General features: G+C 39.7%; 1 protein-coding gene across 3 annotated transcripts in view; it reads left to right on the forward strand.

The window, feature by feature from the left end:
• The window catches only part of LOC101860772 (centrosomal protein of 162 kDa), a gene marked incomplete at its 5' end in the record, with an annotated part of 133182 nt that extends 120428 nt beyond the window's left edge, over positions 1–12754 (forward strand). For all 3 annotated transcript variants that reach the window (XM_013088260.1, XM_035972496.1, XM_035972497.1), the window contains 5 exon segments: positions 400–507; positions 4457–4573; positions 6455–6604; positions 11324–11497; positions 12425–12754. In XM_013088260.1, the coding sequence (XP_012943714.1) occupies positions 400–507; positions 4457–4573; positions 6455–6604; positions 11324–11497; positions 12425–12523 (648 nt within the window).
• Positions 12755–15949: the final 3195 nt, after the last annotated feature.

A 15949-nucleotide genomic window follows, 5' to 3' on the forward strand; every position in this document is an offset into this window, starting at 1 on the left:
CACCGAATTTGAATATTTTAACTTTTTAGCATTTTAAAGTAAATTAGTTAGCCAGTCGTGAAGTGAACTTTCGCAGAGGTGAACAACTTGTGTTTCGCGCGCTCAAATGACCTTAGCAGTTGCGAGCGCCGTAAAACCTTATACTATACATACATACACAATGTTTACCACTGTAAAATTCTTTTATGTGAATGACACTGCAACATTAAAAAATACACCCATCCGTACATCGCAATCATTTAACACCACTGCCTATGGCCCCTTGGTAGACCATGGTTGATCAGGCGGGACTTATGGTAGAACGTGATAGACCTTCAGCCAAACCGGCACCCATTTTTCTCCAGAATTTATTTTTATTTTTCCTTCTTAAAAACATTTTTCTCCCCCCTTTATAACCAGATTGACCAGTTGCAATTGGAGTTTGACCAGCAGCGTGTGGAGCTGAGGCGACTACTGGCAGAAACAGAGGCCGTAGCCAGGCAGAACACAGAGAGGCTGGAGAACCAGGTAAGGATGATGACCACAGGCACAATTGTGTGGTGATAGTACGGAAATGATATGCTGCAGTTTCCTAGAGCGCCCTTAGTTTGCTTATGCCACGTGTCAACATTTTGGGATTTACATATTCTACAGGACTAGCTTCTGTGATGTTATGGTTAGTTAACTACTTGCTAAAGACAAATTTTATTGACCGTCTCCATCTTTCTATTTGGATGTATTCCACCCAGCCTGGGTTATCCCTGACTAGCAGTTTTTAAATGACCCGTCTCCATAAAAACTTGAATTGCGCTGATTATACTGATTGTTTTTATTTATCAATATTGATAAGATAACATGTACTCAGTTATTAGCCTTGTCCGATCCAGGCTTGACTACGGTTGTCAAGTCTATGGATCGGCAAAATCACACATCCTAAAAGTGCTAGACCCAGTGCAAAACCAAGGACTCTGCCTCGGGGGGGGGGGTGTCAGCACTTCTCCTGTGGAAAGCCTCCAGGCGGAGGCAAACATACTATCACTCGCACTCAGATGCACACAACTCTCACTACAATACACAATTAAACATTACTCAACACCAGAGAACCCAGCACACGACTGCATTTTCAAATCAAACCTAGACACCATAAACATATTCCAAAACAACGAAAAACTCATCAATCCCTTCGGCCTCAGAGTCCTTGAGGACCTCAAAAACATACACTTTTCCAAACAAGACATCCTACTATTTCTCTTCCCCGACTTCCCTCTGTGGCTCCTCACAAAGGCAAAACACCCCCACAGGGCTGCCTAAATCTACCGATCTTCCCGGAAGATACCGATTTTGGGCCTGTTCTAACGCCATACCGATAAGGTGTCAAAGCTACCGGATTTGCGATGGGTGCCGAAAGAAGAAAAAGAAAAAAACCCAACTCTGTAGTGCTTTCATTCTTCTTTTTTTTTGCGCAAATCCGTACATTCCGAAAGTTCCGTACTTGCCGCATCATTATATCAACTCCATTGACATGGCACTGGACTGCGTAGAAAATTCTCCTAACAAATCTTTATCTCTATCCTTTCTGAGTCTCTGTCTTGCATCACCTCACTTACAAACTACACGCTCCTACACCCAAAAACAGTTGGGCTACAACAAAAAATACACACCTTGACTGAAACCGGGAAAAGTATCGTGTTCGCATGGATACCTAGCCATGTGGGCATCCGAGGAAACGAGCAGGTAGATCACCTGGCGAAGAAATCCTTATCCCTTCTGTTGGGATCAACGACGAACACTCTCCCGCAGACTGATTTTAAAAATAAAGTTAAAAAGTACACCTCCAGTCTGTGGGAGATCCTTTGGAAAAAACAAACGAACAGTAAACTTCACAGCATTGGGCCCAAACTGGGACTGCGAAATCCTTCAGGCCTCTCCAGAAGAGACGAAGTCAGTCTTACTCGATTACGCATTGGTCATTGGACACACCTCTCTGACACACAAATACCTCCTTCAGGGAGATGAGAATCCGTTAGACACATTTTAACAGAATGTCCAGACTTGGAAGAGACCCGATGGAAATATTTTAAATGCAAGAAATTGCTAGGTCTGTTTTCCTTTGTTGATCTCAACAGAATCCTTGTAAACTGCAGATAGCGTTATTTTAAGATTATAGTATTATTTTAAAACCAAGTTTTTACGACAGGTTTTAACATTTTTAATCGAATTTTGATCTAAGCCATGCTATGAATTGTAATAAATGCAACTAACTAGTGTTCCGCGCGCTCATATAACCTTATGCAGTTGCGAACGCAGTAAAACTCTTACTAAAATTTATGGAAAATGGGAGTTATTGAATTGACTCTCTTTATGGGGATTAGGATTGTCATATATTACGGTCAGCCAAACTGAAATAATTTGACAATAGTAGAAAGATCGAAAAAGAGTTGCTAACCAAATAGTTTGAAATATTTCTTTGGGCCCCTTTCTGCCTGGTTTTTTGTTTTTAGCATCTGCTTGTTTATTTAACTAGATTTTTATTTATAGTTGGCTTAATTATTCTGGTTCTACTGAATTCTGCATGTAGTGATAGTCGGTGATAATTCAGCCTTCCACCACCAACACCCCCCCCCCACCTTGCTCCTGTCATAGATTGTACGCCTGTTCTATTATACTGTAACTTTTCGGAGTCATATACCTTCCCTCCTGGGGCGGTGCTACTAACTGAAGTGTCTTTGGGCCATTCCCAAAGGGGTAACATTAAGATCTTCTAATGCACAGTATAATTGTAAATGGGCTGATTCATTAATGTCATGCTCATAACTGCCTGAACAGCAACAGGGAACTGCTGCATTTTCTTTCTTTCCTAATCCTTACTATCGTCTTTTTTTGTCTACTTCTTTTGTATGTTTGTCACTCTCTTGTGACCCGCTATTTCCGGGGTGCCTTGATAGTCGAAGCAGACTCTGTGCTGTTGAAGCTAGAGAGGTGAGCGGAGTAAGTCTGATTCCCTGTAAAGACTTCTCTGTTGACATCCACCCCTTGGCGCTCATAATACCTTATGCAGTTGCGAGCGTCGTAAAACTTCTACTTAAACTAAAACTAAACCAAGAGTCATATACCCCTTTGAAAATACCTCCATCATGTGGGTCTGTGGTCATTCTGGCAGCTACTACATGGTGACACATCTGATGTGTTTTTCTGATCAGAACAAAGGAAAAGGAAATGCACTGTAAAAATAACTTTTAGATGTACTCTAAGGTATCGAATAAACGGGGGGGGGGGAATAAATAAATTCCATTCATACCCCTGTACTAGTAGGATAAATCTGTTCTATTTCTCCTCCAGTGAATAAAAGAACAAGAGATCATGAAATTTTTGTGATTTTAGTAAGTTGCTGTGAGAACTTTTCCCATTTAGGAACAAACCAATTTCATTAAAAAATATAAACCAATGTACAAAGGTTTTTAAAATGTACAGAAAATTGAGGTGGCCAACCCGGTACCAGTACTAATACTGAAGGTAATTTGCCATTTACAAAACAAAACAAAGTTTCATTCAACTGTCTAGATTGTAGACATAATGTTTCACATAATCTTTGGTCATGGCAAGCTGGAAAATAATAAACAGGATGTGTGGAATAAGAGGGGGTGGGGGGATGCGCAAAAAAACCTGAAAATTAATCAGTAATAAGAGGGGGGGGGGGGGGGGGGGGGGGGGGCTTATTTGATATCTTAGAGTATTCTGAATATAGTACAAAACAGGTGTCTCTCCAATTGGTCTTTCCTTGCACTTAATGATGGCTATTGTGCCAGCATTCTTCTAATTCTCTTTACTCAGACAATGAAAGTACACTATACAGCTCATTAATGTCAGCTCTGTTCACTAAAAAGCTTAACTCACTCACCTCTAGGCCTACACTTCTGGGTTGTCAGCTCTCCCTAGAGATTAGTACCACTGTTTGAAAAACTGAAAAAAATGCTAAATGTTAACATATCCTACCCAAATTTGGTACACATTTTATTCAAGCTTTTATTTGTGAGTATTGAAAATTTGAAGACAAAATTAGTCATACTTTTTATGCAATTCTTCCTGGAAAAGGTCTATATACCGAATTAAAAAGTAAACCAGAAGCGAAGAAAGGAATTGCGTTCAAATTTCGCACCCCCTCACAAGGTTCATGAATATAGTTTTTTTTTGTTCTAAATTTGGGCTTGCACTTCTGGTCATAGTCTGTTTCAAACGAAATATAGTCACTCTTCTAATTAGGCTGTAGTCTACTTCACACAAAAGTAACGTTTTCGACCACGAGAGTGAAATTTTCCATACCGATACTGTCAGTGTTAGGGTTGGAGCATTGCGCGCGCATACTGATATTATCGGCGGTAGGGCTGGGTGAGTTAATAATATTGGCACCATACACACATAACAGCTCAATGATTCCAGCTTTGTTTACTAAAGAGCTCACTAATGTTGACTCAAACAGATCGAGGTGATGCGCTCTAGCCACCAGAAGGAGCTACAAAGACTTGTGGCTGAGCAGGCACTCCAGGTCTCCTCCTCCCGTTCCGCAGAGCTACAGAGTAAATGTGACACTCAAGAGGTAAACCTTCCTTCTTCTCTGTCTTCCTTCTCTTTCTTCCCTTATCTTCTTCCTCCCTCTTCTCCCTATTCCACTCATTTTCTTTTTCCTTTTTCTCCCTGGTCTCCTCCCCTTTTCTTTTCCCCATCTTCCTTTTTAAACAATTTTTTTCTCCCCATTCTCCTCCGCCCATCTCCTTCTCCCTTGGCACTGTCCTCCTCCCCCTCTTCCTCATCCTCTTTTTATCTGCCTCGTCCTCTTTGTTTCCTCCTTCTTGTCCTCCTCTTCTTTTTCCTTCTCTTCTTTTTGTCCTTCTCCCCCTCTTCTCCTCCCCCTTATTTTTGTTCTTCCTTTCTTGATTTCTTCTTTGTCCTCTCTCAGAGCTTTGTCCCATCATAAAGTGATGCCCTAATTTTCAGATGACCCTTGTTTGAATACATAACATAGAGATTGTATACCTTTTCTAGAGCTTTAGGTTACTCTCTTGTGTTGCGTGCACACCTCTGATTTCTTTATAGTGCCAGAACAATTAATTTGTTGCTTATAAAATGAATAAGTTTTCAGTCTGGCTTGCCATAAAGCACTACTATAAACATAATTTAGTATGGTGTTCGACTTCAACAAAGGCAACCAGGACTAGAATTGTTCCCTGTATCTCTTTGAATCTGCCTTGGTTTATCTCAACCAGGATCAATAAAAATTGTCTTTGTTGTAAATTATATAGACTATACAATCCAGTCCATTTATTACAGCCTCTGTTATTACAGGAACTTGGATATATAACAGTGGTAAATCAAATCCCCTGGGGTTAAAAGTGTAAGTAATATGAACCCTCGCTATAAAATGGTTCAATTTGTGCAGACTCTGATATAACAGTGATCTTGCAGCGCATGAACTTGCTTTCAATCTGTCAAATTATTTAAATTTGTGAGGCATCGTGGTGAAATCAGGTGGTGGTCAAAACATGAAATCAAAGAAATCTGCATTTTTCCCGACGGTTTGGCAACTTTTGTCGAATTTTTGTTTTTTTGGCTCACCACCTTTTACGTCCTTTTGAAAATACATTTCTGTGTGGATTTTATGGAAAAACATTGATTAAACGCACAAAAATGGTAAATTGTCAGTTTCTAAGTATTCTCAAGCTTTGGAAATAACCAAATTTTGACCGCCATTTTCTCGCTAGTTTCATCTCTGAAACCAGGCTACCCCCATCTTGACTTCTATTCAACATAGATGGATATTGTTTTCTCCAAAAACAAGGCTTTTAGATGATACCAGTAACCCCATATGCCCAAATATTGACGAACGCCTGATTCCACTACGTCGCAACCCATTTGTCTCAAACAAGACATTTTGCCTGTTTGTATGATCGCTTGCCTAAACACAAACTTTCAAACACATACCACACACACACACACACACACTCTTACACACACTCATACACACACAAACATCCCCATAGTGTTCGGATCACTGATCGATTTTGTCTCAGTGTCAGCTAAAGGATCTGCGGTAATCGAATATATATAGTAAGTTGAAGATGCAATGGTACTGGTAGTTTCCCCTGATAACGATCATAAAAGGACTCGCTTATAACAGGGAAAAACTGCCGGTCCTTTCTGTTCTGTTATATTCAAGTTTGACTGTAATCCAACAACAAACTATGTAATTCTTGACAGGTATCTGAAGTGTAATGGCTGTGCTCTGGGCCGCTGCATGCAGTACAGGTGAATTTGATCCCTATTTTGAGAAGCTATTTATCAAAGGTCTCCAATTGTCTGTTTGGGATGTTGAACCATATTTAACCTGGGTTGGCCCTTACAGACGAATCAAAGCAGACAACCTTCTAAATGATCTAAATTGTGTTGATGGCTGTGTAAAACATATCTTTATGTTTTACAGGTGATGATCCGACACCTTCAGGCTCAGCTAAAGAAAGCTGCTGGTGAAGCAGAGCAAATGATTGCTCTAAGACAGAAAGAGTCTCAACTCTCAACCAAAGTGAATGAACTTCAAGATAAGCTGAGAGAGGCCAAACTGCAGCAGACTCCAGTGAGTGTTTGAAATTATCTAAGACGGCCACTCATTGTTTAGGAGAAGTCTTACGTAAGACTGATCAAAATGGAAAAAAACCAAACCATTCCCTTCTTAGATCCCAACCGAAGGCGGTCATAGGTTTAGGACTGCCCAACAAAATGTTACTAACTGGTTAACTTTGGTCAACAGTGGGATGGACCAGAAATTACCTAGTCAGCGAATGGTTCTTTCATAGGACAACAACAATAATGACAAGTGAATAGGTTATGACTTCTTGTAAACAGTATCAGGGGCTAACAAATAATTTATATCGAAGGTCTGGCAATGAGAGATTTGTGTGGTCATCTTGGGCAGGTTTTTGGAGCTGTTAGTATAGAATATAGTAGCTGTGGCAGCATTAGACAGGTTTACTTTTGAGGCAATGCCAAAGAGGAGGTAAGGACAATTTGCACTGGTTGTTTTCTATACAGGTAGCCGTCTAGGCAGATTTGGCTGTGTATTATTTTGTTGTACTCATGCTAGATTTGTCAAGATCAAGTTTTTAGCTTGAGAGCACAAGAAAAGAAATTCTATAATTAGGTTATTCGAACAACTGTTGCTTTTTTTTTTTTTGTTTCTTTCAGGCTGGGAGGGAGGGGGGGGGGGGGGGGCTAATTATATTACAAGGTCTTACAAAGTAGTAGTAATAATATTATAATAATAATGAATAGCAGTTATGGTGGAGTTCCATTTTCTTTTAAAATGTTGAATACGCATTACAGTTAAAGAAATATCACATTTTAGAATTACTTGTTGGGTGTGCGTGTGGAGCAAAATACTATGTGTGTATATATAAATGTATTGAATATTTTCTATGAACAAATATTCTCGCACAGTGAGCCTGGCAATGATAATGCGTACACTGAAAATGTTTCTGGTTCTTTAGTCCTGTTTTGTTAATGTTTTCTGCTGTTATCTCCACTTCCCCAAACCCCAGCCTCCTCTGGGCTCCTGCCTCCCTTACTCAAGACACTTTGTACTACTACTCCAGACTCCTTCTTAATATTGCTGTCTTTCAGCTACATCCCTGATCGTAGGGCAGGTAAGATTGAACACTTAGCCTTCTCGGAAAAGGTAAAAAAATCTCAGAGGTCCTGTGTGAAAGTTGTGCACGTTAAAGATCCCTTGGTGGTCTTAAAATCAATAAGAGTAGGTCTTGTTCTCTGTGGAGTGTGATGATGCCATAAAGAAAAAGGAGGCAGCATATTGAAGAGCCATCAAGAACTGCACTACAGAAAACAAAATTAGATACCTAAAAGCTCGAGCTGAGGCACGTAGATACCTCTTGGAAATCATAGGACAACTTTAAAAAATACATTCATAAATAAATCAACAGTCAGACTCAAATCACCAAAATTTAATGAAGTTTTTAAATTTTCGGGTAGGGGCACAGACACCATCCGGCTCGTTGGGAGGCCGGATGGCACCACAGAAGAAATACAGATAGACATGGCAAACACAATAGCTACATCTCTTTTGAACATTTCATCCAAAACCAACAACCACACCACTTCCCAAAACATCAAATCTAACAGAGAACACCAACACCTAAACTTCTCCTCGAACAACACAGAAACTTACAATGCAGACTTCACACTTGATGAACTAACGTCACACATCTCGTACGTGGGCAATACAGCCCTGGGTCCGCCCACAGAAATACTCACACTTTTTCTCAATGTATACAACAACATATGGCTGAGGCTCACCTCTCCGGAGTCCTGGCGACGGGCCACTATCATTCCAATCCCAAACCAGGCCTTAACGAGCAGTTTCTGCAAATTTATAGAGAAAATGACCAACAGGCTACTCATGTGGTTTCTGGAGACGATGGGTTCGTTGAGAGGTCACCAGTGTGGATTCAGGAAAACTTGATGTACTCAGGATCACTTGGTCCACCTAAAGACTTTTATAATCAAAACCTTTGCCAAAGGAGGCCACATGATCGCCATCTTTTTTAACCTAGAGAAAGCTTTCAACACAACCTGGAAGTACTGAATTCTTAGAGACCTGCATGCTCTCAGCCTATGCGGTCACCTCCCTGTCTTCATTGGCAATTTTCTCAAGAACTGTTCCTTCCAAGTTGGTGTCGGATCATCGCTTTTGGATCCCCACCTTCAAGAGAAAGGTGTTCCTCAGAAAAGCATCCTTTCTCCTCTCCTCTCTGAATTCAAAATAAATTCTATAATTCAGCCCCTCCAAAACAACATAGACAATCTGTTATATGTTGACGACTTTCTGATATGCCTCCGATCTAGAAACCCTCAATTAAGATCTTTGGAAAGACAGCTGCACCTCTTCCACCTTTACTGTTTCTTTGTCCAATCCAGACTTGACTACGTCATGTCTATGGATTGGCAAGACCCATCTTATAAGTGCTAGACCCTATACATAACCAAGGACTCTGCCTCACCCTAGGAGCTTTCTTCACTTCTCCACTGGAAGGCCTCCAGGACGAGGCCAAATTACCATCACTAACTTTTAGATGAAAGCAACTTTCATTACAATACACAATAAAATGTTTATCAACAGAAAACCCAGCACAAGTCTGCATTTTTAAAACACATCCAGACACAGTGAACAAGTTAAAAAATAACGACAAACTCATTAAACCTTTTGGCCTCCGAGTCCTTGAGGCAAAAACGTAGACTTCTCCAAAGAAGACATAGAACAATTTCTTTTCCTTAACCTTCCTCCATGGCACTTCACCATTACAAAAATAAACCTAGACCTTACCACACATAACAAATCATGCACAAACACAAAAACATTCAATGCCGCATACAAAAAAAGCTAATTTAAAAAATACCCCGATGCAGAGAAAATCTTCCCAGATGGCTCTAAATCGGACTCCACTGTAGGCGCAACTACCCTGTCCACACACAATACTCAAGAGGAGGCCCTATCCCGAGGCCTCCGTTTTTCTGCCATTGATATTGCACTGGACTTTGTAGAAAATTCTCCCAAGTCATCTTTTCCTGTGTGTGTGCCTAAACTAAAGAAAGGTACCAAAAGTCGGATTTTAACCATTTTGAATTGGGTTGTACCTAATAGGACATTCAATGCTGAACACAGTGGTTTTAGTTTTGTAATTTTTGAGATATCTCAAGTAGTTTTTTAGATGTTGCACATTTTGCGAGGTAGGGTATAAAGATTTAATTTTGAGAAAATTAGCTTTTCAGTTTAGAATACATACAAACTTGAAAAAAAAAATGAGGATTCAATTGTTTCTAATTTATTTATTCTTGGAAAATTCATTTCCCATTCGGCATTCAGTTGATATCAATGAATATCATGATTAGAAGTCAATAGTAAAACATATTGGGGAAGAGAAAACGTGCTTCAAGAATAGATTTTAACACCTTTTAAACGCAGTTTTCATTATCTTTTTAAACATACCCTACCCTCAAAATGATTCAAAATAAAATATTTAGAAGTCAAATCAGTGAAAACTCTTTTAACACATTGTTATAAAAGGGTGGAACTATCATTTTTTTAATGGAAACACATTTTGGTCAAAAAAAGGTGATTTTTTGGTTAGTTACAGCCTGTAGCTCAAAATGGTCTGTGGCGACTTTTGGTACCTTTCTTTAGGCACACACACATATTCTGTCCAATACCCTGTCTAGCCTCATTTCGCTCTCCAATCCTACAATCTGTCACAGGAAAGTAAATAAGTTGCAGTTGAGGATTCATTCCCTGACTGAACAGGGGAAAAGTATCATGTCGGCATGGCTGCTTAGTCATGTGGGCACCGGAGGAAACGAGCAGGTCAATCTCCTTGCAAAGAAATCCTCGTCCCTTATGTGGGGATGAATGGAGAACACCCTCCCGCAGACAGACTTTAAAAATAAGGTCAATAGCCACACTCCAGTCTTTGGGAGAAACTGGCGTGAACAACAAAATAACCAGCTCCACTGTATTATACCCAAACTGGTCCCACAAAAACCTTACTCGATTTTGTATTGGACATGCCTCCCTGACCCATAAATATCTGCTGCAGTGAGATGATAAACCCTTCTGGGTTGGATACAATGCAGATTTTACCTTTAGACACATAATAATAGAATGTCGGGACTTTGGAGAGAGCTGCCACTTGACGACACCACTTAATCACAGGACTAACATTAAAATTTGAGCACTGGCTAAGATTTTGTTATGTCCCTTGATACAATGGTCCCGACAGTTAAGTTCGGATTAGTTGATCTTTTTCTCCCCCGACAACATCAACTCATCCGTCGTCTACTGTATATTCCTCTTTTTTCATGTGAAAATCATGATCATGTGGATGTGAAGACAATAGGAAATAGCGTAGAATTATCATATTTTGATGGGAAAAGATTCGTGCCTTATCTCATAAGTTTAACTCTTTATCTCCGGCAAGCCGCACCCAGTGGCTCGCGGTCAGAACCACTGTGCTGGTAAGCCGCTGACAGCGACTCGGGCATGTGCCTTTACGACGACTTCGACATCAAATTACTTTTCGGCAATTGCTGAAAACAGGTATCTTATACAGGAAGTTCATTCTTTAGATGAAGTACTATCCTAATAGGTTCGCTAATTTTGATTTAATTACCCATAAAGTGACATTTTCGTCATTTTTAGATTTAGTACCAAAAAAGGGCGCGGGCGTAGTGGGTTTACCCCCCTGGGAGTTAAGGACAAATACTTTTATGATTTTGTAACTGTTTCCAGGAAATGCGCCATTTTGAGTCATTAGAAGACAAACTAGCAGAAATGGTGGAGAAACAGCGGAGACGTGAGGCGGAGCTTGACTCTGTAGTTAAGCAAAACCAGCAGTCCAGCCGTGTGGAGGTGGAGGAGGAGGTGGACAAGTGGAAGAGAGTGGTCGAGGCCAAGAACCAACAGGTGACAAATACCCTTCCTGAACCCTGTAGGATCTTGTTTGGTTCCAGCGTAGCCAAATTTTTCTTCTGTGTCAAGTCTAAAGACATTTTGATTTTTTGGTTTGAAAAGGAAGGAGGACAAATTTGTGCTGTCTATAAAATTACTTATGGGCTTAAAACTTTTCAAAAACAAAGAAAGGGCATTTCCACTGCTCATCATTTTCTGTTTTCTTTGTTTGGGGTGTTTGAAACCCTGGATAATAAAAAAGTTGCTGTGGCCAATCTCCGCTACATAATCTGGAATAAAGGGGTAACTTTATGTTGTCACTGTTGTCTGTTTATAAATTTGCACAGTGACCTTTTTTCTACGTACTTGATTTGAAACTAATTGTGAGGCATCGTCGTCGTGATATCAGACGTTCATAGAAATGGACATTTTCCTGCCTGTTTGACAATTTTTATTAAAATTTTTGTTTTTTGGCTCAACACTGTTCCTTTAAAAACATAATTGTGTGGATTTTACTGAAACATGTTGATTAAGGTACACCACAGGTAATATTCAAGGCAAAAAATGCGATGTTTCTCAAAAATGATACATTTTTAGCTGTATATTGCATTGGCTACTTCAACGTATTGGGAATAGATCTGACATGTCACTTTTCCCAATAACATTTTTTTAACACGCTTTTAATCAGTTTTTAAAAATTACATGCAAATTTCTCTCTTTCTCTCTCTCTCTCTCTCTCTCTCTCTCTCTCTCTCTCTATCTCTATCTCTCTATCTCTATCTCTATCTGTATCTCTCTCCCCCCCTCACCCTCTTTTTCGTTCGCCCCCCATTAGACTTGCTTTTTTCACTGCCCTGCTCCTACTTTTTGTCTTTGACTTTAAGTTGGTCTATTTAAGGGTCCATTGTTAGTTTCATCTGCTTTGCATTTTTTCCCACACAGCTTCAAGTGTTCCGGGCAGAACTTGACTCTATCCTTGATGTTCTGCGCACCCTTCAACGGCAAGGGGTCAAGTTGCCTGTAGGAAATGTCTACAGCTGATACTACGGGGAAACACTGATGAAAAGTTCGATGTCATGTTGGTACTATTTTGTTTCTATTACGAGTGTATGGGTCACTAAATGGAAAAAGAGTCGAAAGCACAAAGCTATTGTGATTTGCCCTACTCTGTGTAAACTAAACTGACATTATTCCCCGCCCGATATTCATTGTTACTTTATATAAATTACGTAACCCATTCTCTCTCAATTTCAGAGTCTCTTCTCCCCCCCCCCCCCCCAACTCTCTCTGTCTCTCTCTCTTTCTCTCTCTCTCTTTCTATCTCTCTCTCTCTCTCTCTCTCTCTCTCTCTCTCTCTCTCTCTCTCTCTCTCTCATTCTTGCCCCCCACCCCCCAAAAAAACAACAAATAACAAACAAACGAACATGAGTTTGAAGTGATGTGCAAGTACGAGTATTATACTGCTACCTATTCTTTCTGCTTTCCAGAGTCTCCCCACCACCCAGACACACAAATACCCGTATATACCATTACGTAATGTTTGAGACAACCAACTGTATTAATCTCTTGCTTATTTTGATTTTTAGAAGTCATCTGATCAAATAATTTGTGTCAGAGAGAGAGACATAGATAGAGAGAGAGAGAGAGAGAGAGGGAAAGAGAGAGAGATGCTTTCACTTAGTTGGGTTTCTTTTAACTCAGTCTTTATCTCTATGAGTAAATATTAAGTTCAGTATAATCCACTTATATCGACAGCCGATGTATCGACATTTTGACATATCGACATATTTTCAAATTACGAAATTTTTCCTTCAATATCTTCACTAAACAATTCCTCTTATAATAGACTTTTTTTCGGCCCATTCTGCTTTATCGACATGCTTCCTGGGTACCTGGCGAAGCCCACGAACATAAATGGGGGGGGAAAGCCACACTAACAGTCAACGCATTAGTTCTTCATTAAGTCTGTTTAACTGCCAAGTAGCCTATTCGACATACCAGGCTTTAGTAGGTGATGTAGGGCCTACACAGTGTAGTCTCCAACACAGTACAGTGCCTCACTGACATGGGCGTATCGCGTGCTGGGTATCACCTCCCTACCCCCACTCCTGATCGCTCACTCCCCTTCCCCATCCCATTCTCAGTCTGTCGCTGGCTAGTGCCTCGCCTTTCCATTTCCCCTAGCAGGCGGCCATAAACAGAACTTACAAGGATGCTACAACAAAGTTTGCACTGGTGTGTAGTGTGCGCCTCGCTATGCTCGATCTTTGGTACCGTAACTCCACCCCCCACCTTCCCCTCTGCCTCTTGTTACTATGTCAGTTTCACTGTGTAGTTGTGTAAGAATCAAGGGAAGCAACCAGCTTAAAAAAGTAGTGTTGTCTATTTACCGCTGACCTCCCCTTGTTTTTTCTTCTTTAGCTTTGTATTTCATTTATCGACAATAATTTTATATATCGACATCAAATCCACTTCCTAGAGCATGTTGATAAAAGCGGATTGTACTGTACCTTACAATTACAATACACAACAGCATCCATAGCAAGTTACAGACAATATACTTGCAAAATATCCATTCTTTTCTTGATATATACATAATTATGAGCCTTTGCCAATAGGTTGGGGTTTCTTCATATATACCTCCCAAAATCTTTTCGTATTCCAACAAAAATAATGCTATAGCTTTGAAATTTGTATATGTTGTGCTTAAACCCTTCCTTGCCGCAGGTAAATAGGCCTCTGTGCCAGGGGGATTCCCAAGAACCAAGGCGGCTCAGGGGTTACCCTACTCTACCTCTCTTAATTTGGTATATTTAAGGGTCCATTGTTAGTTTCATCTCCCTTTCACCCTTCCAACCTGATTTTCCGTACACAATCTGTGGTTGTACACGACTCTCTTTCGTCAATTTTTAGACTAGACTTTGGAGTGCCTCAAGGTTCAGTATTGGGTCCAGTCTTGTATACATTATATAAACAGCCGCTTGGAGCTGTGATCAGAAAGCACAATATGAATTATCACATGTACACAGACGAAACACAGTTATATAAATCTGTTCCACCTTGCTTACCACCATGGGTCTGTGCATTGATGATGTCAAAAAGTCGATGATTGATAATAAGCTCCAACTTAATGAAAATAAAACTGAAATTATTTTATGTAACCCAAATAAAAGCCATATCCCCATAGACATTGATCATATTTGTACTGACATATGTACCTTTTTATTTTGTGAATTGCGTAGAATTGGTGATATGTCTATGTTTTTAAATGAACACTCGTTGAAAACGCTCGTGTCATGTTTCTTGTTTTCACGCATCGATTATTGGAATGCTTTACTAGGTAACTTACCAAATACCACTCTTCACAAGTTACAACGTTTTGAAAATCATGCTGCTAGGCTTGTACTAAAGAAAAAGAAGAGGGATCACATTACTCCCAGGTGAAGAACATTGCTTTGGCTTCCCGTGTCAGCTAAAATGTCATATGAAATTGCAATATTATGTCATAAATGTGTCAATAACAAAGCTCCCTCATATGTTAGTGGTCTCATCCAGATTTATGTTCCAGGCGATCAGTATCTTTTAAGAGTTCCTGGAAAAGGGGGTAAAAAATAAGCTGAAAGATCGTTTGCCCACCTTGCTCCATCAGTTTGGAAACCTTGCTCCATCAGTTTGGAACTCTCTTCCACAACCCTTGAGACATACAACTTCTGAGTCTAAATTTTTAAAATCTTAAAAGATACATTTAATGACATCATTTTTATGTCAGTAGATTCGTGTTCAGTACTATGTTATGTAAATGACTATGTATCCATTTATGTATCTTGCAAATTGCATTTTGTATATTATTCTATTATGTATGTGTATGTGCTCATTTGGTAACTATGTGTAAGCATGCGCGTGTGATAAACAAGTAGATATGTGTGTGTGTGTGGGTGTATGAGTGTGTGTGTGTGCGTGTGTGTGTCGTGTGCGTGAATATTGTTTGTGTATGCATTTATGTAAAGCGCCTAGAGCTGTGTTTACACAGGAGTGGGCGCTATAGAAATGATCTTCCACATTATTGTTATAACATTTTAATTCATGAATATTTCCTCATGAATTTCTGCATGAACATTCTACATTGAACCACGTTTCTATTGGTATAATTTTGGCATTATATTTTTGAGAGATAGATGGAGAAAAGTTGGAGTTGGTAACATGATGCCAAAAACAACACCACCAAATAACATACAACAACATACATTCGAGATATGATAAACTGAAACCCAAAAAAAGAGGAATACATGTTGTGTGAGTGTCTGCAGGTAAAGAAGCTTTTCCTTCCTTATACAAAGCTCATAAATCCACACGTATACATATTAAGCCCATCTGTGTTTACAACCAGTAAATCATTTTTGTGTGGTAGATGTGTTAGATCTAGATCTAATCTTCTCTTCGAGATAAAATCTGAATCTGAATCTTTCA

This window comes from Aplysia californica, unplaced genomic scaffold (genome assembly GCF_000002075.1).
Source record: "Aplysia californica isolate F4 #8 unplaced genomic scaffold, AplCal3.0 scaffold00711, whole genome shotgun sequence".
Taxonomy (NCBI): Eukaryota; Metazoa; Mollusca; class Gastropoda; order Aplysiida; family Aplysiidae; genus Aplysia; species Aplysia californica.